General features: G+C 41.2%; 1 protein-coding gene across 1 annotated transcript in view; it reads left to right on the forward strand.

Annotated features, from left to right (window-relative positions):
* LOC139735730 (sodium- and chloride-dependent GABA transporter 2-like) overlaps positions 1–25,523 on the forward strand; it is a 97,371-nt gene that overhangs the window by 31,669 nt on the left and 40,179 nt on the right. Inside the window, exons 3-7 of the mRNA XM_071646479.1 lie at positions 1,032–1,163; positions 1,911–2,208; positions 3,132–3,270; positions 5,969–6,103; positions 24,209–24,312. Coding sequence (XP_071502580.1) covers positions 1,032–1,163; positions 1,911–2,208; positions 3,132–3,270; positions 5,969–6,103; positions 24,209–24,312 — 808 coding nt within the window. The remainder of the gene's footprint in view (positions 1–1,031; positions 1,164–1,910; positions 2,209–3,131; positions 3,271–5,968; positions 6,104–24,208; positions 24,313–25,523) is intronic.

A 25,523-nucleotide genomic window follows, 5' to 3' on the forward strand; every position in this document is an offset into this window, starting at 1 on the left:
GATCGAAACTGTGCTTTTTGTATACGTTTTTTCATGACCATGTTCTTTTTTCTTTGAATCATTTGAGAGACGAATCGACGAGTACTCCATCGTCAGTCTTCACGTGCATCGGTCCATCAGCCATGAGAAAAGTCTGTGGCTTTTTATTGGCCAAGTGCTGCAATAGTAATTAACCGCACTGCGAATAACAGGGCCGCTTCTATATAGAGAGAAAAACAAACAAACGAACAAACAAACACACACACACAACAAAAAGAGCAACAGCTGAACCCAAAGTTCACAACGTCATTCCCAAAGACCATTCCACTTCCGGAGTTAATTTCCGTCAAGGGGTTCTTGATCGAATGTACACTCATTCGAACCCCAGCGAACCATGTCTCCTATTAAATCGATCAAGTTGTGTTCTTCATGTATTGAATGACTATTATATTGTTTCGATTCGTTTTGTGCATGGCTTTACGTTGTTAACAATGTCAACCCCGTAGGCGAATGTTCATGTCTTTTGAAGCTCTTTCCCCTTTCTGAAACAGGCTAGATTGTTATTCGATCATCAAATCTTGCTCAATTATCAAAATGTTTGAGATAGGTCGAACTTCGATATGTGTGAAAATTTATGCAATGTTTTTACTTCATGGCTGTTTTTTTTTTAAATTCTCGTGGCTTTTTTTTAGTGTCTTCCGCACCATCCGGTACTACACTTAAAATGGCAATGACTTTGCAGTCAAATTTCCGATCTCGAAACGATTTTCACAAGTTGTCATCACCATCTAAAAAGACGAACATTAAACCTTTAAAAAAATGAAGAGACCTAGCCCGAGCTATTGAGAGACGAACTCTGAACTTATTAAGATAAGGTGTACGATTATCTTCTGCTTACGACATCGTGTGACGTTTTATTCGTGACCCTTGGTGTTTTCATGATCCCAACCTGTGATGTGCTGGAGATCTTTGAATGTTAAAAGAATGATGTTCTCATATCAGCGTTTTTATTTGTGCTATCTCTCTTGTTTTTTCTTGAATGTTATCTGTAGGTGCTTTCCTGATTCCATACTTCATCTGTCTATTCCTTGGCGGGATACCGCAGCTGATTCTGGAGATAGGCCTGGGCCAGTGGGCCAACCAGGCGGCCGTCACAGCATGGGACATTTGCCCCATCTTCAAAGGTGAGTTGCAGTTTTCTCTCCCCCCCCCCCCCCCTCTCTCTCTCTCTCTCTCTCTCTCCCACAAAACAAAAAACATCCAAGAAAACAGTTAAACAGACATGAAACGACAGAAAGTGAATGCATTTGCAGGTTCATTTCCAGCGCTTTCCACTCACGTATAGCCAGACTCATTTTTACCGGTATGACATGATCACCGAGTGATTCTCAGTAGCATGTAAGATGGGAGCAGACGTGATGGCATCAACTTTCTGCAAGTTTGTCTCTCTTTGACTCAAGCTAATGTTCGATGAAAGTTTGACGGCCTTTGGTCATGCCTGTTATGCATTGTAAGCTGCTACACTTGCATGTGAAATATTCTAATAGGACAGACACCAGCCTCGGCACCAGGCTGCCACGTACACGTATATAATTAGGCAGAACAGCAAGACAATATTATGTACACGGTGTAACACTGCCAAAAGATGATACGTTGTCATCCTGTTTGAGAGATGCATAAGTACCATAAATAAGTGTAGCTGTAATGAGTGAGAGGAACTTGGGTCGAGTCCATGGAAATACCCCGGAATCAGAAGAAGGAGAAGGGTTCCTCTTTCGCTAGGACGCTAGGACGCTGGTACCGCTCTTCTATTGCGGCTTGCACTCCCAAAACCGATATTACTATCACTTCCTCCGTTTACCAGCAAGTTGACCAAATGCGGAAATGTGAGTTTAAATGTGAAAACTCTTGACGTTGGTGTCCACATCTAGGACTCGGCGGTGCGGGTCTCTTCATCCAGTTCTTCCTGGATACCTACTACATCGTCATCATGGCGTGGTCGCTCTACTATCTCTTCATGTCCTTCACATCCCATCTTCCCTACTCCCACTGCAACAACGAGTGGAACACGCCCTGCTGCGTGGCCACCGGCGAGAAGACCTCGGACATCGCCAACGCCACCACGGCCGCCGTGCCGACGCTGATGACGTACGGTCCCGGAAACGGAACCAACGCGTCCATCATCGAGACCTGTGTGAACACCACGTCGTCGACCGTTGAATTTTGGGAGTAAGTGTATGATTAATGTTCGCCCACCGCCCCCCTTTGACAACCAACAGAAGAGAGCATGGCACGAGTATGTGCGTGTGTCAGTTCTTGCTTGTATGTACTGTATGTGTGTGGACGCGTGTATATGTGTGTGCGCACGTGTGCTTAATACACAGCGTGAAGTTTGTAGGGTATAATTACTTCACTCGGATTTTGTAAAAAAAAAACCAAAACACAACCCTTGTGATTGAGGGGTCCATCCTATTAGTCAGGTGACTAGGGTTTACCAGGAAGAAGCAAGCAGTGAGAAGACACTTGGTCACCCGGATGCAGCCCATGTGGAGAAGACTTGGCGACTTGAAAGATGGCCGACAGTTTTGATTCTTGTAGCAAAACCGAGAAGGTCTAATAACACGTGAACCGGCCGGTGAGTCCTGTCACGTGGTTTGATGAAGTAGGTTAGTTATCCAGACTTAGGACTGACTGAGCTTACTATTCATCTCTTGTAGGAGACTGTAACCTGGCGTTACTAGTCAGTAATCATTTTATCCCTCACCTCTCCCGTTTTTGTTTTTTTAACCTTTTTTATGGGTTGCGAAACACACCCTATCTTTATCACCGATTAAAAATCCTAGTTTTTGTGTTAAACTACCCCATAACACAGGTTGAACAATGCGTTCCTAGCCTTTTCGTCAGATAGTCTTATACGACAGGCATTTTTTTTATTTTTTACTTTTCTTTGTGTGTGTGTTCATGTGTGTCCGTGTGTGTGTGTTTGAAAAACAAGAGCTGTAGCGTGATTGATTGCTTTATCCCCCCCTTCCCCCGTTTAAAAGAAAAAAGAAAAGAAAGAAAGAAAAAAGAAGAAAGTAGCTATAAGTGAACTTGTTGATTTTAGCACGTTGGAAAACAACCGTCTCGATTGAAATTAACCCCACATCTAGCCGCAAGATTCTCCAGATCCATTTATCGGATGGTATTGAGCACCTCGGCGGCATCAACTGGCAGCTATTGCTCTGCATGTTCCTCGCCTGGTTTCTCTGCTATCTCTGCATTTGTAAGGGCGTCAAGACGTCGGGAAAGGTAAAAGTGGCGTTGTGCAAGCTTGGTGGATGAAGGAAAAAAATGCAAGCCGAATCACGGACGATACCAAGATGGATAGATGCCAAACAAACCAAATCATTTTTTATTTATTCATTTTATTTTTTTAATTCCCGCCTTTTTTTAAATGAATAAGTGATAACTATATAGGATGAGGGCCCGAAATTGTTAGAAAATTCCTTTTTTTTCTTTCTCCCAGATATACTGTACATAGGTTGGGATGGATGGGTGGTTGGGTGGGACAAATGTGGTGGAATCTGGGATAGGTTATATTGGTATGCACTCCTGGGATTTTTTGATGCAATTGGTTAACAGATTATTCACCCGTTAACTTTCATGTTTTTGGTATTTGACTACGAACAAGTCGATAGAAGTAGGGATGTATTTGGAGGCTGGGCACCAAAAAAAATACATATGATATAAGTATATATTAAACAAAGATGTAGAACGTTTTGTCAGTGGGTAGTGCAGGCTTGCTTGCATGGCTTTGAGAACAGTGTAGAGAATAAGATTGTGTGAGGTGTGCTGCCTTAACCCGAACAATCACGTATGGAATATCATTTCACAAACTCAGGGATTGTTTGGGTTAAGGGGTATGACTGGTCCTGTTTTTTCATGTTTTGGAGGGTGCTGATTGAACTTGAATTCTATCTCTGATCGAAATCATTATCATTATTATTGATATACGAGCATTTGTGTTCCAACTGTCCCCTTCCTGTATATTTACTCCAGAGCTAGTGCAAGCTGAGAACTTGCTTGAGTTTTGAATTTCTCACTGTACTCTGTCAAAACGAGCAGTGTTTGACCCAAACAATCACGTTGATCATCTCACACATTATAGGGATTGTATGGGTGAAGCCTGTATACTTTTCGGAACAATGCAATCTTGCATACCATGGTAAAGCGGTCAGCAATTGAGACTGCAACCTCATTGAATACCAAAAAGTTTGAAACAAAAAATTGTTAAATCTATTTCAGATATACCAAAAGCATAAGGTGAAATCGCTTGCACTGGTAGAAATTGCCCCCCTTTTTTCTTCTCCTTGTGTGGTTTGAATCAGACTAACACCGGACGTCGGGTGTCTGTTGAACCTTAAGCCATCTTATCCCGAAATAAACTCAGTAGTCATCATCGCCACATACAATAAGGGATCTGATGGTTTGGGGCGAAATGGGCATCCACTGTGGTTCGGATATTATCATCGCCGAGAATTTCGTCGCGATTTTTTTTTTCTCCAAGGAAAGCGAGTCGCTAACGGCGGAGGTGATGTATTTTCGACGTCTTGATTCCTCGCAAACGTCGATTCTGCCCCGCGACGAAGATCTACATATTCGAGGATAGAGGAAGGAAGGAAGCCGACTTCGATTTCATGAGCGAACCGCGAAACATCACATGTTAACACCTGCCATACGTTTGCAGTGCTGCTTCTTTTTTTTTTTCCTGTTTTTAATCCGCGTCACTTTTTTTTTCTTCATAGCTTTTTCGCCATATTTCTACTCACACTCTATCAAACGTCATTTTCATTCGGTAGACCTAACGCTGCTGTTGCACTGTTACAATCAATCCATCTCTCAATTCTTTTTTTTTAAGTCTCTGATTCTGAGGCACCACACAGATCGTTCACACCTTTTACCCCATCTCGCAATTTCTTCCACATTCCTCTGACAAACTATGTGACATATAATTGTTTTCTCCGATGTCAACCCATGACTGTTGTGTGTATGACAAGTGCGGGGTGAGTGTGTGTACGCAGGACGCATTCGAGAATGAATTCCAATGCATAATTTGCATTACTGTCGAGAAACGAGTGCCGTGCGTGTGGAGGTGTGTGCGCACCTCAGAGGATGCTATTCGGGAGGCCTCCCGTATATGTTGTCATCCTCAGTGGCTGGTGGATGATGTTTGTTGCGGTGTGACCCTGATGGTCTGTTCGTCTCCCCCACTACCAAGGAAGTGCGATCGATCGATCGATCGGTCGCGGAGTGATCGAACTCAGTTTACTTTTACTTTTACTTTTACTAACATATGCTTTGTGATTAACACAACTGGGAGCTCCTGACAAATCACGAAATAGCCTGAAGGGCATGTCCTTCTTGAAATCATTTCGATAAAACACTCTCTTTAGGAGAAAAAAGGTTGTTAAAATCACCTTCACTATCAGGTTTTGGTGGTATCACCACATTTCCAAAATATCTCTAACTTGTCGACTGATAGAGGTGTTCCAATATTGTGGCCAAACGGAAGAATCTCCATGATAAATAACCCTGCTCTTTGGCGAGGGCAAATGCGAAATACGGAGATCTAAAATGGTCGAGAGTAGATTTCTTGATTTGAAGGACATTCCCGTTCGAACACACGTATCCGATCAGTCCAATGATGACTGTTCGAGTTGGCGAAGACTCGATCTCGATCGCCTTCAATACGAAAACAGGTAGATTGAAATTTTGTTTCGTTCTAGGTCTTGCGAAGGAAGGCGGAAGGGTGAGTAGCGTGATCACACATACTCATTTTTTGTTTGCAATCAGTCAATCAGTCAATCAGTCAATCAATCAATCAATCATGCAAAGCAAGCATGCACTGTGTTATCCTTCCATGCCCACTGAGTGATATCAAGCGGAAGATAACACACTAACTCTTGAGGGGATGGGGGTGTGCGCTTTATTCCTCTTCTCCGAACAGGTGGTGTACTTCACGGCTCCGTTCCCCTACATCCTCCTGACCATCCTGCTGGTGCGGGCCGTCACGCTGCCCAACGCCACCGAAGGCATCATCTACTACCTGAAGCCGGACATCGCGCGCCTGGGCGACAGTCAGGTGAGTGACGTCACATATCGTCCCGTCTTGAAGCCCTCATTTGCATACCTGCCAAACTTGTGCCCTTAATGTGATAGGAACGGTTCTCTTAATTTTGATTTCAAAACAAGATTTGATTCTTTCACCTTGTGCCGAATTTGCTTGCACATTTCATTTCAGAGGGAAGTATGTGAGGTTGATGAAAACTTCTGCTTTTGCGAAGTGTACTTCCATTTTGTTCCTATTTGTTTAGCTTCAGGGTTGGCAGGTATGCAATTGCACATGCTTAAAACTTCTATTGCGTGATAGTGGTGCAGTATCCGTGTAAATACTATATTATCTAAATTATGAATAAAAATGGTAGACCACTTACTTGAAAAAAGAACAACAAACGAATTACTAATTAATGAACATTTAAGTACGTCGTCCTGTTGTCTTCAATTTTAGTTCAAGCGTCATATACATCGTGTTATGTTACTGTGATTATGAATCTTTTAATGTCATCCCAAAATGTAGTATCCTTGTTATTGAAGTCCTCACAGTTTCTTCCATGGCTATGCATCTTGAGTGATAGTAGAGTAGATTCTATAATCAAAAAAACCAAACCACCGCCCAGTCTGCCCCTGTTTGGAAGAACATTTCTTGCGATATGATTGTGGCAGCCTAGAGTAACCCTTTTCACACCGCTGCCCTAAATCCCAATCGATATTTCAGAAGGCAAGGCAAGCTTTGTTTTCAATGAAGGGTTTAACGAAATCCAGTCGTCCTTTTCTATGTGCACAAGTTCAATTCTTGAAGTATGATTGTCATTCTGGTATTGTAGTCTTGTTTTCAGCGTAATTAAACATCATTCATGAATCTCATGACAATGAATCACAATAAAGACCAAATCGGACGTTAGCTCCCCACATTGATATTAACATTACTTTAAAGCATACCTTCACAATTAAGGAACATCTATACTGCAGGCAGGAGGCTTTCCTTTCACCGCAGTCAGGACCCTAGCAGTGCAACATGCATCAGCTTGAGGCTAGGGGAAAAAAACTCATCAAAAGCTAAAACGAAACATTGAACTCTTCCGGCTTACCGCGCATGCGCGCATCGGATTTTTAACGCGCTGAATTCCACCGAGAGCAGTTGATGTCTTTGAAAGCGTTTGATGTCTAGGAAGGCGTAACTGCATGTATAACCATTTCTGGTGACGAATCAGGGCATGTGTAGAGACTTCTCTCCTTATTATTTTTTTTTTCTGACTCCGGCTTGAGGTAATTCTATACCTCATTCGTCTGGTCAATGCGATTCCCGAGACACTTGTTGGAAATCTGAGAGGATCGGGGGTGAAAAGTGTGTTGAACAATCATCTAGGTCATCCCTTGACGCTAAAATGGGGTTACAGATTCGATTATGTCTTTCAAACTGTACAGAGAGTATAGGGTTCCTGTGATGTAGTAGAAAGAAATATGTGTAGTCCGAGAATTGACCCCCGCCATGGTGTAAAATCTGATATGTAGTTTCCGTGGCTATTATTGTTGAGTTCCAGTTTTCATGCATTCGCGAGCGAAGAAAAAAAAAGGGGGTAAATGTGTATGGCATGCCTCACTCAAAGGATTTTAGAAACGACGTGTCGTAGTGCATAGTATAGACATTCATACCAATTTAGTTAAATTCATAGATACATGTAGGGCACTTTGGATGAGTAGTTTCTCTTTAAACTGAATGAGGTAACACTTGGTGTTTTTTTCCTCTATAAGAAGACATTAATAAATAGTTAAAAGAATAATTAAAATCAAATTTTTAACAAGTATGTGTCCGCCATTTGATGGTAAATGCTATATACTTAAATTCCCCACCCCTGTCGAAGATGCTTAAGAGAGAGTGAGAGAGAGAGAAACCCAAACAACTCACAGATGCATGGAAGCGATACACTTGTATACAAACTCCACATCTTTGTTAGATCAATGTACATATTCTTTTCCTTTTATATGTTTATACAGTAGGTATCGCGAAGGTAGTAGCAGACTCGATCTCAAGATAAATCATATATATATATGTATATATATATATATATATATATATATATATATAGAGAGAGAGAGAGAGAGAGAGAGAGAGAGGGAGAGGGAGAGAGGGAGAGATATATAAAATGGCCCAATGTGTTTGCTGCAAATGAAAATGCGCCAAATGCGATCCGAGGTGAAAGTAAGCAATCTCATATAATGTGATGTAGCTCATATTTTCTTTTTTTTTCTCTCTCTGTTCGCCGTCTCTCTAGTTCCTTGTCGTTATGCATATTTATACCAATTTATTTATAGATTTATATCCCCTCGCATCGTGGATTTGCTCGGGGACTCGGTGGGCTTAGAATGAGGAAAGATTTGTGCCCAAGTCTTCGTCATATTGACAGGGTAAAATGTCTCCGTATGGGATGAAAGTCAGACGTCATTTTAGAGTGCACTGGGATTTGTTGATCAGATGCCGCATTTTGCACAATCGCAAAGTCGCCGGTTATGGGAATGTGGTTAAAGCGCTTTTAACTCTCGGACGTATACTGCTTGTGCGACAACATCGCTTGTGTACCGAGTACATGTAATGTATACGCGCATTACAAGTGGTAGTACATGTAGTTGTACGGTTCGGTGTTTTCTGAGTAGACAGACGCGAAACTGTCAGATCCACTTTTTCTTATACATTAAGTGGCGAATTTGGATGCTCAGATATTAGCAAGTAGAAATGACCTTGCCTGAATGCGTAATGATTGAGATTAGATGGTCTGCTGTTGTTTTACGCATATTTTACGTGGAATATGTTTTCTTTGCTAAGTATACGTTGACGTTGGAGAGCATAACTAATTCAATGGAGTGAGAAAACTGACGCACTTACCACTTCAGACAATCATAATGGCGGGAAAACTTATTAAACACTGCGAATGTTTAAGACTTTTGTTTTGAAAAAAAAACCATCCTCTGAATGTTTTCGTAGGATTGAGAGAAAAAAAATTTCCATTTGGATATTTCTGCGCCTCTAGCATTTTTAAGCTATAACTTTTTAGCAATATTCTACTTCTACTTTGTAATAGTTTCAGAAGACAAGAATCATTCAAATCTCTGATTTACTGTTGATGTCACATTTTCTGATCATTACTGGACACTCTACTCGACACGTCTGACGTTCATTCATTCATGTAGCAGGAAACCTCCCTATCTGGTTGAGAATTGTGGCTCTTCTACCACTTTCAATTCTGACACGCGAGGTTAATTCGAGTCAGTAAACATGGGCACGTTTCAAGAGGCATTGACTACCCCATTATAGCAACACACTGAACAAAAATGTGAGCTACTTTGAAATCACCATAGCAACGATAGAAAACTTGAGAATTTTAACTCTCAGTTCTAATAGTAAGTACAGTCTTCTCCGCTGATAATGTCTGCAAAGTCGGATATTGTTTTTATTTTTTTCTGAATTGTAAGCCGATTTTAGAAATATTACAAAAATATCAGTCGCTACACAGAGATCTCTTCCACACCTATGTCACACACACAGATACAGGCACACAAACAGACACACACACACACACACACACACACACACACACACACACACACACACACATATATATATATATATATATATATATATATATATATATATATAATGAATTGTAGATATATAGCTTTACAAGTTTGAATGATGGTATGATTAATATAGGCCTTCTCTGAATGACCCTTACGATAGCTCGTCGGTATTGCTGGCCTATCAACACTGCGTGGAAGAAAAAAAAGTCCTTAGCATGTATTCCATTTCCATAACGTTCTTATTAAGATTCAGGGACAAATGTATGGCTTCACTGGCGGAATAATTACTCGTATTATGCGATCGTTCATGTACCATATGACGGCAAGTCAGAATTATGTTGATTGTTTATCATAATCTGGCTCTATACCGAAATCTATCCGTACGCCTCGCTCGTCTCGTCTTGGCCACTCCCAGCCAATCACTCTCTGCGTAATGAATTTGTAGGTAGGGTCGGTCGGTTTGGTCGAGCGCGGAAAATGATGACCTCGCTGTGACCTTTTCCGAACAAAATCGCCATTTACATCATATAACGACAGCCACATACGGCCCCTTTTCAGCATGCATTATGTATCACATAGCAGCTATTGTTTTTGTTTTACTCCTGCTTCTGTTGACACAATGGCACCATTTTTTTTTATTTGTTCAAGTGATTCTAATATTCATTTTTTTTTCTCAAACACATGAGAATGTGTTCATTATTATATTATAAAAGGAGGTCCCCTGGACCAACCATAGAGTCGTTTAAGCCTTTCTGTACCAATGAATGAAATGTGCACAAATCTCACACACACATCTATGGGCAGATAATATAATGTGGTACGTAGAGGGTTAAAGGAATGGTTTTAGGAAGGTGTGACTCCTTATCATTTCGTGATTTGCCTTAAACGTATTGCTTAACATTGGGAGCCGTGATTAAAGAAAAATGTTCGAGTCATCACATTTGATGCATATGTGTTGGTCAGTTGCATCACAAAACATCCTACCATATAGAAATTTCGCAATAAAGCCTAAGATATAAGGAAATAATCATTATCACATTTTATCACATAACAGTAAACGGTTTATTCTAGAAACAATTTTACTATATTGTTCACATTTTGTATAATCTATTTAACAATTGATTATACTGATTAACATTTTTACATTGGTTGTTTCTATTCCTAACTCAAATTTTTAGAACTATCTTGAAGCCCTAACATCTGGAAATGGTAAATGATATGCCTCAAAGGTTGCGTGAACGCGAACTGTGCTTACGCCAGCAGTGGTCCAGTCATAACCATAATAATAATATTAGTAGCCAGCATTATCATTTTTCAATGGAACAGAAGTTCGTTTTGCTTTTCACACGTACGCCCAACACACGGAAACACACATAGACACACACACGCACACAAAGACACACAGACAGACGTACACATACAGAAATACAGTGTTACAATGTTATTCTGGTTCGTACTCATTGGCCATATAGAATGTATCTGTTGCTCATGCATAAGCCCACTCACATCACGCTGCGCTGTACTTCTATAATCATATGAAACCTTGCTGTTCTCTTCAATGTTCAATTCGGTGTCGTTTGCCATGGACAGCCATTCTCACTCGCGCGTGCAGTAAAAGAGAAGAATAAGCTATGCTGGTGTGATATTTGTTATTTCTTCTACAAAAATGACGCCTGAGGAAGGATAAAGAAATCACATCACATCCAAATACGGTAAATTAATGAAAATACGACAGCTCAATGTATACAATGCCCGCCTGAAACCGTGATGCGCGCGGTTTACGCCGGGGAAAAAATGATGTTGTTTAGTATGCCTTATGTCAAATCGGATCACGGCTGCCTTCATATTATGTTACTAAATGATTAAATCTTGGGCATATTAGCATGGAATGAGACTGGCTACTAATCCAATCCAGTTCTATCGCGACGGAGCCGAGCGTTTGCCCTGGGCCGAATGGCTGGGCTCGAGAAGCCTGTAATTGTTTTTGTAGTTCAGCCATCCGTGTCTCGAAGATAGGCGGGGCGTGGACGAGAAAGATGGAAGGGTCGAAGGAATAGATGCGAATGATATTTCAACGTTCACTGGCAAATATAGGATGCCCTTCTCTCTCGGAAAACAGCATCACGTTGATAATTTAGGCCGATATCGGAGCGGGAGCGTGTCATCAAGCGTAAATTGTACACAGATTATCGCGATTGAGGCGTGCGCTATCAAGGTTTTGGAGATGCCTCTGCCTAGAGAATGTTGCTTTCATTCATTAATGTCATCCACGCGGATCTGTCGCTTTCATACGTAGAGAGGCTCTGTTATACTCCACCGCAAGTAGAAGGGGTTGGAGCCAAGATAGCGACGAACACAAATATTCCTCTCTTATTGACCCAGGGCGATCAGCGAGTGAACTCGAGCTGGGGCCTATATGACGATTGTGTGAAACATAGATTATGATATTAACTATACTGCGAAGGTCTGATCGCAGAATCTTAGGGCCCATGCTGCGCAATGCCATTTGAAGGTATATGATCGCATTAGCTGGGACGTTGTCCTTACGTGTTTTCTCTAGTCTAAGTTTGCAGGTATCTATTAAGTGAGCTCCATGCTCACTGCCAGTGAAGATGACAGAGTGGGGTGCCGGAATTTTGACGCCACACATAATTTATTATACTGCGATACCCATGTTTCCTCTCTTCCTGCCATAGAATTTCATTGATGAACTTTAAAATAGACGCTCGGACTTTTATTTTTATACCAATCCTTTAAAAAAGAAAGGTGGGGGAGAAAGAAAGGCCTCTGGCGTTGACAAGTCCTTGTGATCTCTATTCTGATTAACTTTCCTCACTTCTCACCATGTACTTGAAGTCTCCCAACCATCCCCGTCAATCCCATCTTCTGTTTGCCTTTCTACGAATCATAGTCCCAGCCTCCCCCTTCACTGCCTCTAACCACCCCTTCTCCCCCTCCCTTCTTCTTTTTTTTTTTTATCCCACGTGATCACATCGTGATCACGGAGTTGTCGACGGTACATAAAGCCCGCAGAATAAATAGACGATTCCTCCGAGCCGACGTTATTTCTTCAAACAGACCGTGGTGTAGAATCACACGCACGTCTCATCCTGCCCCCTGGAGGACATGATATTGGCGTACAGGTGTACTCCCTGCTGCGATGGCTGGCTAAGTGCCACTCGCACGACTCTGATTACTCTGTACTCTTACAAGTGGCCGTCGGGCAGCCCCCTAGACCCCCTCTCCGGCCGCCTTCTCAACACCCACCCAATAACGGGCAAGCGCTATGTGTAGTTGAGGGCTAGGAAGAGATCTCCGCCTCAAGAGGTGGTGTGGGGAAAAAAGATATAGTGCATAGATCGTTTTCAAAGCAACTTGGTGCGCTTTACAAGCAGCTTGTGCCAGTGAAGGAAAGGTAAACGTTTAGAAGGGATCAATAACATGATACTTTAGTTAGAGGGAAAGAATTGAGGAACATTGACAGTATTGCGAGATGCTTCTGTCGCTACACAACAAGACACACTAATTGCAACGAGATGAAGTGTATGTACAAAGAGAGAGGCAGGGGGGGGGGGGAGGCATGTCCACGTATCCCGTAGATATCAGGTTATGTACTTCATAAGATAGCAACTTCGGCTGTAGCTAACCACGCATTCTAAATACTAAACCTATTGCGTGCAGCGTACGTACGTACCATGACATGAAGTTCGGTTTCCCCTGTCGCCAACGTGTGAAAAGGTGGTGTTGGCCCACACTCTTGCAGTGCAGATACCTTTTTATTAGAAGAGGTAACATGCATCCTATACTCTAGTGGTGTATACAGATGATGATAATGATGTGAAACTTCTAGTCCGTCACTGGAACCTAGACTTCAACTTGAAAACAAAAAATCACTCTGTTACCTGGATAAAACCGCGAGCAACATGTCTTATTTTTTGGTTTCACATAACGGGTGTTTTTCATAAATCCCTCAGTTTGCCACTCGGACAGATAAACTCCATCCCCGGTGAGTGCGCCAGATCAAATCCTCGCCCACAATCTGTTCTTGGTTTTCCATATCCTTTAAGAGTTTGGGTTGTATCATATTTCGTGTTGGCATATTGCCCGGTTCATTGCACCCATCAGCATTTGAATGTGTGCCGTACACATGATTCTTGCATTTCAACCCCCCTCCGGGCCACTCCATCGTGTTTGATGAGAACCACTAAACGTCCAGTCCTGCGGGACTTTGCACGTCATTTCCAGTGCTTAACAACATGGCGGGCGGCGCGTACTTAACACTGAAACAGGAGTCTAACTATAGTACCTCCTTGCTATAACCTGCAGTATGCGTCTAAGTACTGTAGAATACTCTCGAACACAGCCTTAACATGACGCTGAAATAGTAGTATTGATAAGGCCCTTGAAGATTTAAACTCATGAATTCGCCCGCAGGCCTTGCAAAAGAGGTTATATCCATTTCTCCCCGAGCCGTATGAGTTAACTTAGCTCACGTGTCGGAAGATAGCCCATAGATTTGCTCAAATTCTCACTTGCCGCAGCGTAGGTTTAAACCATGATATAATTCGCACAATTTCTTTTTGTTGCATCGTGTGCTGAAGGTATATATTCATAGTACCTTATATACCAGACAGCACTCCGAATCATCAAGGGGTTTATAGCAGTTCTTCTAATGATATGGTTCATTCACCTTGTTATTTATCTTTTTTTTTTCTTTTTTCTTTTTTTTTTTTTTTTTTTTGGGGGGGGGGTCTTTTATAATACATACGCTCAGGAAGTTCCCTTTGGAGGCCCTTTCAGTGTGGATTGCAATTAGGATACCTTGGAGATTAGTCATCAATAATCTCTTAGTGAAAGTATAGCAGCATTACGAAATGATAATACTTTGATAGTTGCGTGAAATACTGGTGGATGGCCTTACTTAGCAATGACAACATGGCAAAGCTGTTTTCCAGAGGGGTCCACTTAACAGGCAGGTGTAACTTAATTGCTACGTTACGAAACATACATTAAAACAATGTGAGAAATAGTGAAAAGTTAAGAACAATCACAAGAGGGTATATATGCATCAAACATTAACATTTTGTGCGAAGTAAAAAGAAAATTAAGTTAGTCGTAGAAAATAACTAGATTACAATGGTAATTAGATATTAAAAATCAACAAATTTAAAACCAGGTTACTCTTGAGTATAAAAGAACGATATGTCATAATATTTATGATTGAAATATCCAAACGTTGATAGTGCTCTTCTCTTTTCTGGAACGCGGAATATTCGAAAAGCGATCAAAAGTCTCGGTCATAAAACGTTATAACAGAAAAGAGAACAGGAAAAAGAACACAGTTGATCTTTTGACCAATGATGTAACGAAAATGATTCATGAGACGTGCGTAATATAGCGGATGATGAAGAATGGCAAAAGATATAGATAGAGGGAAAAAACAAGGATGCGAACGGAGAAAAAAGCATGGGATGATACATCTGTCGAACCCAACTCTGCGCTCTAGTCCAAGTTTAATCTCAACCATGTGTAAGTGTGTGTGTGTGTGTGTGTGTATGTGTGAGTGTGAGTTATTGTACTTCCGCTGCGGAAGCGTGTGAACGATGCGTGGAGCTGATTTTGTAATTATCGTTAATCATGACTACCATTCGAAGCTCCCCCAGCGTCGCTCGAACATTGATGTCATCGGTTAGCGGCTGATGATGATAACTTTGTAGAACCTGCTCTTGACGCTGTCGATGATTGTAACACATGGTCCCCTTCCCCCTCCCCCCCCCCCCCCCAACGTAATGTGCGCCGCGAAAGGGAGATCATGTGGACCTGGCTTGACGCAATGCGAGCGATCCGTAATAAATATAACGCTCTCTATCTCCCCTCGCAAAACTGTAACATAGATATATGAAACGTGATTTATCTAAACCGAGTTTTCTTGATGAGCAAAAGTATAAAAGCAGAGAGAAAGAGATCAAGTTACGACCTTCTTGCATCGCATCCGCTGCCCCTCACATTCTGCCAATTGCTAAAGGTTGCCAAAGTGACACAAACAATATGAAATTTTCATCCTATGCTTCATTCTCTTTCCTCCCGCGCTATTTCACCGGCCGGCGGGATGGTCATTTGTTAGCCTTTTCTTGTCTGTCAATACCTGTATCCGTTATTAGAAACACGAAGGTCGAGTTGGCATTATATCCACACAAAAAGAGGGTCGACCTGAAATAATGTCGCGGTACCGTCGGTTTATCCCTCTTCTTTGTTTCTAGTCCACCACAGTGGATATTGGGCGACGGGAAAGGAAATGTAACTACGTATTGTATTTTTCATGGCGGCAACATAATCTTATAGTGAGGCTGACGTATTCAGCAATACCAATGTGTTTTTGTTCTTCGGTACCAATACTCATGTTTGGCCATATAGCCTGAAAGTAATGGCTAGTTTTCATTCTCGTACATCATCTGTACATTTCCAAATCTCCGCGAAATTTCAAGGGCGGGGAGGATGTCATTGTAATCCCTATAGCATTTATATATACATACTGTATATATATATATATATATATATATATATATATATATATATATATATATATATATTGAGTGGAAACACTTATTGGTTTGCGAGTTGGCATTTTCAAATTAAGGAATTTTCTTTTTAATTAAAAGCGGTATTCTAGTTTCAGTTGCCTTGGAATGGAAAAGTAGAAATTGTCTTTAAATTACGGCATGATGACCATGACATTGATGCCACGAGTCTTCTATCACAAACGACCCTTTTGTTGCTCAAAACCTCCTTAATTACTTGAAGGGTAGTTGGTAGGCTGGGACATATTCAAAAGTTCCCCCACGTTTTGGTAAATAACATCACCATTTTATACATGTTAAAAACAATCCATATTAGCAGTGATGGTATTATCTTAAAAACTCCCGCTAATATCTCTTCGACAAAGCGAGGACTCTTGAGTGATCAAAGTAGATAAAGAATGAGGTTTTAGATAAGGGCGGTATGAAACATATGCTTACGGGATAGTGTTGTGTCGGAGTCAGCGGGTTAATCTAACCAAGGTAGATTGAAGTAAGGCGCCATTGGTCATGTTGGTCCTGTTTCTCTTTGCGCGTGTGTGTATGTTGATAATAGTGTCGTTGTGCAAGCGTCTTTCTTTATCTAGTTTATGTTTAACCTATCATTTTGTCTATCCGCGCATTATTACATTTTCCTCGCTAATGATGATTGTGTCTGCAATTATTCTGATCACATTTTAATGTTCTACCACGTGTACGTGCATGACAAATTGTTAGGAGTTCGCACGCACCATCAAACGGCGTCATTAGCTAACGACGCGCTTAAAGGCGACCGTGGCGGGCTATAAAGTTCGGCAGTTATTATCAAGATATGGGTTGGGCTTGGACGCTATGACGTCACAAACGAGACTCTTTGAATTGCTTCGATTGTGTTCCGGCTTATAAGCTACAAATGCATCAGTGTGTTTCCTTTGCCTTCTATGCTTCGGATGTCGTCTAAAGATGGGAGTTTTTTTTTTGTTATTGTTTTTTATGTTCTTTTTATTATCATTATTAGATTTTCTTTTATGACTCAAGCTGTTTCGTGATGACATTCATCCCTGTCACCCGTCGCGAGATGATGGAGAATTTTTATCAAGAGCACTCTGACAAAATCCTACAGCCCTATATTTTTTTTTCGCCTGTCGCGCGCCATGCAAAGTTTTTGACGTCGGAAGACGTTAGACTATCGGAGTGACCAAGTGTGTACTCTAGGACATTAATGTCTCAATTTCAATGACGGCCGCAGCTTTTGAACTCGGCGTGCTTTTTGCATGGATAACATTTTCGGGCTATGTATGGAAGATGGAAAATGGATATTAATTGTTTATGTTGTCATGTAACTCTACGAGCGCCTTGCGACCTACCTATGTTAGATAACGTGAAACTCAATAGGCCTGTAATGGTGTCTTTGATAAAGTGGACATGAGGAGGGTTACGCAAATGCCAGAAACACTGCGTTATGACGTCAATTTTGTCACCTCTAAGTATAAAAGGTGAATTCGTATCATGTGATATCAACACCATGCTCTATGAAATTAGATTTTTGTTGTTGTTATTGTTTTCTTCTTCCCGTGGGCTTGCAAATTATTTAATGATCGGCAACAAAAGTTATGAAGAAAGCAGTAACATATGCTAGTATTGTCAGACATATCGAATACAAACTCGTATTATATCGAAAACAGTCGCAAAAGATATCTTATGATCTATTGTAAATTGGAGATTTTGTATTGCAGAGGGTTGCCAACGTGAAAATAGTGAACTACTGGACGCCATTTGATATACACTAAAATGGGCACCTGAAGCTACCTCAGGAAAATGTTGGTTTAAAATAAAACCACAAGCAACACTGAAATTAAGATTGAATTCCATACCTTTTTAAAGAGAAAGAAATGCCCTGTATTACATTTTGTATAAAATTATACTACGATAACGTCGCAAGCTAATAAATCTATACCCGCAAATCTAAGCCGCGCCAGATCCGGGATATTCCAGGTGTCCTTTCTTCATGCGTTGGCGGAGCGTGCTCCTTTGGGGCCCACTTAGCGTTTATAAAAGGGCGTCATTGAAAGGTGACACTTCCGTTGTTTTCCTTAATCAATCTCTATCACTGAAACTTGTCCGTCCTGTGTGAAGTTGATCGAGTAGGAGACATCTCCGTGGGCATTGATTGCCACGTGTAATAGACTAATCTATCAATAGATGTACTATATTGATATGCTTAAAGCTTTGCATGGTCTCGATATCGTGGTCTAGACGCGGTAAATAATGGGTCATGGCAACTCGATGTGATGTGACGTGCATAATTCTATATCAGCTGTCGTCGAATTATGATATTGTTATTACTTGGAACAGAAGTTGATCAAATGCTGATATTTTAGACATACAGTGCCAATAACAGTCGCATCGGACTGATGTTTATGTTTACATTTCGACAAGTGTCGATATGCTTGAGAGCGAAATAGGAAGGGCATTGGAATTTCAGGGAGATTATTGCAGCCGTATAGGTCATGATATATGCGCCGAACTCAACAACTTCAAAGAATACCATTCAGCTTCGCACAATACATATATTGATGAGAGATAGCTCGTTTGAAGGAGGGGGGGGGGGTTAAGTACAGGTGAAATATGATATATGAGGTTGTCGCGACTGACAGCGCCAGTTCTCGTGGGATATTCATCTTGTTTCCTTTCGAACTGACAACTGTACAAATAAATGACTTATTGGGACTGCAGAGTTGAACGGACCGCTACGCTGGCGTCATCGATATACATTAGCTCATCCTTTCCTTGACACAGCTAGCGCGTCGCGATACATCCCTCCCTTCCGTTATTGCCGATGTATCTTTCATCTTCACTGCGACCTCCGATGCATTCGAATTACCCATCTCCGCTCTGTTTTGGAATTTTTTTCCCCTGTTCAATAAATCTACCAAATATTGGGGTTGAAACAGAAGCAGGACATGTCACAGCAGCGCTGCGCTGGTACGACGTGCTGATCCTCCCTATAGTTGTCCCCGCTAATAAAGATTCTGAATTTTAGCGGCCAAATTTATTAGCTCGGATGATGGATGTAGTCGGAAAGCTCCCAGTTCCTCTCGAAAGTGTTACAGATCACGTGCCCCCGCGATTTTAGAGGGAGAAAATAAACCGACAAGTATTTGTCGTCGTGCATACTATCCGCTGGGATAACTGGACCGGCGTCTATCCGAGCATGATGAGAACCTGCAAAGTACACGACCTTTCGAGCGATTTAATTGCTAGTTGATAATAAAGTCTAGCCGGCTGCTGTGACCGAATCGTGCGCCACACTAGTATTCCGAGAGCGTAGAGCTCTCTCTCCCTCACTTTCTCTTTTTCTTGGTACTGTTCGATTAAAAAACAAAGCTTCAGACACCGTGCTGTAATTTCGTGCGTACCTAGAATGTCTCGGCCCAGTTGCATCGAACAGACATTTACGATCTATCGCAAATCGATTTGAAATGCACTGTGGGTGTTAGATAATCGGAAACGCGCTTTTCAAGCCTTGTCTCTGTGTGTGTGCAAAGCCACGAGTCGCCATTTTTCCTCCGTGTGAGCAAGGACTATTTTTATCTGCTGAAATGCAGCTCTTGAATGTACCGATATTCTTGTCCGTGAACATGGGGGGGGGGGGGATAGGAAGGGGAAGGGGGACTTTACCGACTGAACATGCAGTCTTCCGCCCATTCGATTGAGGACAGAAGTTCTAGCTACTGTTTTATGATAGATTTAAATGTCATTTATTGTTTACACTATCACAGTCAACACAAACTCACACACAAACTCACAAGTAATGTCTTCGGATATAGAACAAAACATTTTATCGCACTTTTAAACCCGTCAGCCTGTTAGACCAGGCTCCGTTTCAATGGTGTTGAACGAAAAATTAAGGCAATTGAAACGCATTTCACCTAGAATGTGTAATTATCGGGAATTACCACTTAACAACAAACAACAAATTAACAAACAACCAAAAATTGTAATGATAATTACAAAGATGATAACAACGACAACATGGATTATCCAGAATCCCTTGACTTGGAGGCTTGGAGGGAAGGAAATGGATGTCAATAGATGATATTCAATAATTCAGTTTTTAGCTCACTCTGTCCTTCTATATTGTGGAGTGCTAAAATATCATCAGGTCGGCCATTATCATCATCAAACCATACCCATGATTGGGGGGGGGGGGTTCGGAAAAATCAGTTAGCCGCTTTTACTTCTCACACATGCACGTGACTTACGAAGGGGACGGTCCATCTTGGTCGTCGCCTTGGCATGCACCTGCAATGTCGGCAGATTATTGGCATGCCTGGTGAATTCATATCGGGGGTTGTCCCATCCAATATCGACGCGCTCATCCGGATCTCGAGTGACCACGTGGGCGACCACGTGACTTAACGTCGTTGCGGCATGTGACCTATACTCGGCCAGCTCCGCAAATTCCTGCATGCGTGATTCCGGTAACCCAAGGTCCTCACACGAGGTTTCCACCATAACGACGGATGCTGCGGCATAGCATTTTATAGGGCCAACGAGCCTCTCTGTCGGCCCGGCTTGGAGGAAGAGAGAGACGCTGACCGATCGAACCATGTCGGTGCCCGGATAGCAATGCGTTCACTGGCACACTTCAGCCTTTGACCCCATTTCCCCCCTTAATAAATAGAAACATGTAACGTTGCACTGGCCCGATTTCAAGTTCAACGTAGCCTTTTGCAAAGGCAGCTCCCAATGGACTCGCACACAGCGAACGGTAGACTCGCACACAGCCACACTTGCTTGGACTGTGCACGTCCACAAACTATTGGGGGCTGCCTTTGCAAAAGGCTAACTTCATCCAGGTATAAACGTTGTACAGCTCATGAGAGGAGAGGGTAGCAACTTGTACTTGACTCTTCACGGCTGTAGGCCTATATAGATCTGTTCATCTGCTAAGACGGACTGATCCTGGCCTATTTGGTCGGCAAGAAGCGATTGATTATGTGTTCTGTGGTGATATTACGAACATAGTGGGATGCATAGTCTCTGTGGTAGGGTTATAGTAAGTTACTCAAAATGTCAGGTAGTTTCCTTATGATATTCAATTGTAGTAAGAATTGTATCACAGTTCTTGGTGTAAGTATGGCCTGATTCCTCTTGGAGGAGTCTCTTGGAGGAATCTTGCCTCCCCTTTGACAGAAGTGTCTATAATTCATAAAGAATTCGATAAAAGAGCTTCCCATGTACGGTGTATTGTTTTATTGCGCATCCACAAGATTTTTTAGAAGTTCTCGTGATTTATAAAGTCACTTCTCCAACCGATCATATATAGTGGACGCTTGTATCAGGAACTTCTGACTTCGCCAGTCACAAAACATCTTCTCCAATATTGAATTAACTGGAATTGATCAAAAAAATTGTCAAAATTATCGTATTGCCATTTATAGTTTGTTGATATAAATGAGAAAGACAAACAAAACAGGACAAATCAAGATTTCCTCAATCGCTGATCGAAGTGGCTTTTTAGTCCATCATTCTGGCGTCATTTTACGAGATTCACTCCTCAACGCACGGTCACCTATATTGTCAGTGGCAGCTAATAATCATGTATGCAATAGTTGGCTGGGATATATGCAAAGCATTCGGAGGAAAAAAAAAACATCTTTATGCATACACGCTGTATACATGTCCCCTACTTCTGCAGCGACAAACGACGAACATTTGAAGAAGCAGTTGGTGTTCTGCCGAGAGAGCAAAGCAAACACCCCGCTGGTGATTGCCTTTCCGTCTCGTCTCGATACGTCGGGTATAGTGTAACATTCGCGCGTAATGTTTGCGTTTCTCTGTCAGCATTAATTCCCACCGTCAGAATAGTGATGGTTAAGTTTAAGCATGCATGCATGGAGCTACATGGTTTAAGGCACAGTTTAAAAGCGTTTCCACTTTGGCTTTAAAATCTAAGCTGTTTGGTTGTTCATGCTGCCAGAGCCACTTATGTTGTGTCGATATAAAGCTGTAATAAATGGGGTCGAAAACCAACGCTAAAAATGTTTACAATGACAAAGTATAACTCCATTTATGACCACATCTACCGTAGATGAGTTTTCGCGTACGGAAAGCGCTGCTGGAATGAACCATTTGTTCAACCGTTGTTTTGTTTTGTTTTGTTTTGTTTTAGCGTGGTGGCATTTATTCGTGGATCCCTTAATAGAGACCGCATAGTTCTCAAAGCTTGCGTATGCTTACACTAGGTGCATTTTTTTTTTCTTCATGCATTTGCACTTCATCAAACAGCTCAATCGGCAAAGCTCGACATAAATTTTTAGTATGTTTTCTGAAATTCAGCCACTGCAGTGTTATAACAGTGTCTTTAGTGTGCGATATGTTGTACGAAGACCCTTGCACGTTTTCCGACATACATGAATTTCAGGCTCGACAATAAATCGCAACAATACCATCTACTATAATAGTTTTGAATCAAGTTGAATTCAGTTGAATTCAGATTTTATTTCGAGTATCATACATCCTTTCACACTCAATGCTTACAAGAATTGAATGTACTACAAAATGTATAAACATACAATTGGAAGCGGAAAAGAAAAAAATACGCTAATACATGACATAATATATCATTATCGAAATTATTGTGTTATTGGAAAAGAGAGACCCGTGCACGTAAAAGACAAGTCTGTATAAGAGATAGAGTATTTTCATTACTCAGTAGCACTGGTAATTCATTCTCATTGACTCACTAATAGAGTATTTCCTTCCCTTACATGCCACGCAAATGACATAGAATGGTGTCTATGACTATTTATGACACCATTTTGCAATTATTACTGTGATCCTTTGTTCATTTCTGTTTGATAAGGATCATAATTATGACCCGATTTGTAACTTCAGAGGGTTCCTGTCTTGTTTAAGAGTCGTTTTAAATGGCGCGTGTCAATGGAATTGTTCTGATCCCACAATATTATTGCACAGATGACAAAGCAAACGTTTAAAACCACTCACAGGGACAGAAAGAAATATAAAGCGTTTCGGATACAGGTTTCTTTCCGATGCAGGTCCGAGTTGCATCGTGAGCCATAATATATTATACAGTTAGTCCGTAGGGAAAGAAACCCCGCATATAGGCCTATACATTCTCCTTATACATTAACGCTTACAGGACCGAAATCCCAAACCACCAATAAAATTGTATATAAACAGGTCGTCCTTGATGATGACAGGACTAATTGGTATATGTCCCATCTGGCCTTATTGTACAAGTAGGATGAGGGATGTTGTGGTTTTGAGTTTGGACTATGATAGACGTGATGTATGGAATAAACTCAATAGGATGCAGGCATTTAAATTTGGATGAAGTGCACGTTTGATGCCATGGAGGATTAAGCCCACATTATTTTTTTCTGAGTGGACCAAACTGAGTTTTCAGTACACCAAACTGTGGCAATTTATCTACTCATGAAATGAACTCGCCTTGATGTTATTCTTGGGTCTGCACGTAACATGCACCTTTTCCCGCGGTGCAAGACATTTCAATAAATGGAACTCGGTTTGTGAAAGCAGCGTTTGCTGCTAGTCGGGCAAACCTCTATAATGTCCTCTGGTTGTCAGGTGCAACCTTCCACTGTATAGAGATGTGCATAGATTTCTGTGAAAAAAAGGAAAATGAAATCAAATTGAAATTGAAATTTGATTATGTAAATGAACTGGTTAATGGTCGTGCAAATCTTACAACTGCACTCACGAATTATCTCAACTTGATAGGATGGAACTTGGCTCCTCCTCATCCGTATTTCCAACATCTATACACCATAGGTATGGATGGATCCCATGCACCTCTTATACTATATAGAGATGCGCATGGATTTCTCTGGCAAAAAGAAAAGATGAAATCAAATTGAAATCCAAATTTGATTCTATGTAAATAAACTGGGTGATGTTTGAGAACTTAACTCATATCCATCCGTATTTTCAACATCTATACACCACAGGTATGGATGGATGCAGCCACTCAGATCTTCTTCTCCTACTCGCTCGGCCAAGGCGTTCTCATCGCTCTGGGGAGCTACAACACCCACAGGCACAACTTCGTCAGGTGAGCCAAACTTTACGTTTTCCTTCTATCCACCTTGTGGTATACGGTACAGTGGACTCCCGTTACAACGAAGTCCTACGGACCTGCAGTTTTCTTTCGTTACATCGAAATTTCGTCATAACCAAAATAAGAAACAAAAAAAAAAAAAACTTCGTTGTAACCGTTGTAACGGGAGTGCACCGTATATGTTGTCTGTGGTGGCCTTTCTTTTTTTTTTCCCAGTTGGTTAGGCACTTTCACTCGTTGTCAAAGCGATAATGCATAACCTTGTCCGACATAACAATTTATGAAATATACCTTCAAACAAAGAATATAATCTGCCTGGACCAGGTGATTAGAATGGCCCATCAGCGTACACTTTGGGAAGCATCCATTTCATTGTTTTGCACTGAATGCATTAACATTTTCCCCATTAATAGTAATAAATACAAAGCTTGATGTCAGATGGATGTGCTGGCAAGCAACATTTATACGGATTAACATGAATAATCAGTATATCGCAGATGTTTATCTCAGCGAACTTAAAAAAACCAACAGGCCTATTATCTCAAAAGACCTTTTTCTGCTCATGCGCGAAGTGGCACTACGAACTTCGTTATCAATCCTTTCTATCGTTCAAGGCTCTCGTGCGAAAAATGTTGATCTTTCACCATCCAAATAATTCCAAAGAGGCTCATTTAATAATGAGTTGCGAGGTTTTTTTTTAATACATGTCAAAAGAGTAGAAAACACACACACACACACACACACACAAATTAAAGTGGCATAAAAACGATCCATTTTGCCGGCAGGAAAGTAAACAGCAAACAGGTTAGAATTCATATCAAGAATATGAAATTAATGTTATCCTTTAAAATCCGTTTCTGAAACATATACATACAAGGTTCTATACATATACATATAATTTATATTCATATCAATATTTAAATACTTAGTAGGTAGATAGACAGATGGGTGTGTGTGTGTTTGTGTCTCTCTGTGTTCTATGTGTAGATAGAGAGAACGTTATCCATAAAAGACGAATGTGTAATGATATGTCTTCGTCCTTCACAAATCTCATTTCCATAGGCGTATTCTAGCTGTTGCGAGCACGGATGACTGTTGACGTCATTCGCGCAAGCTACAACATAAATTTCACTTTTATTTCCCCATGCACGGTGCAAAATCTTGCTGTCATTCCTGATCTATCCCAAAGATATATACCTTTTTCA

Source organism: Diadema antillarum, unplaced genomic scaffold (genome assembly GCF_040938485.1).
Source record: "Diadema antillarum isolate AM-2024a unplaced genomic scaffold, OU_Dant_1.0 seq00000595_RagTag, whole genome shotgun sequence".
Taxonomy (NCBI): Eukaryota; Metazoa; Echinodermata; class Echinoidea; order Diadematoida; family Diadematidae; genus Diadema; species Diadema antillarum.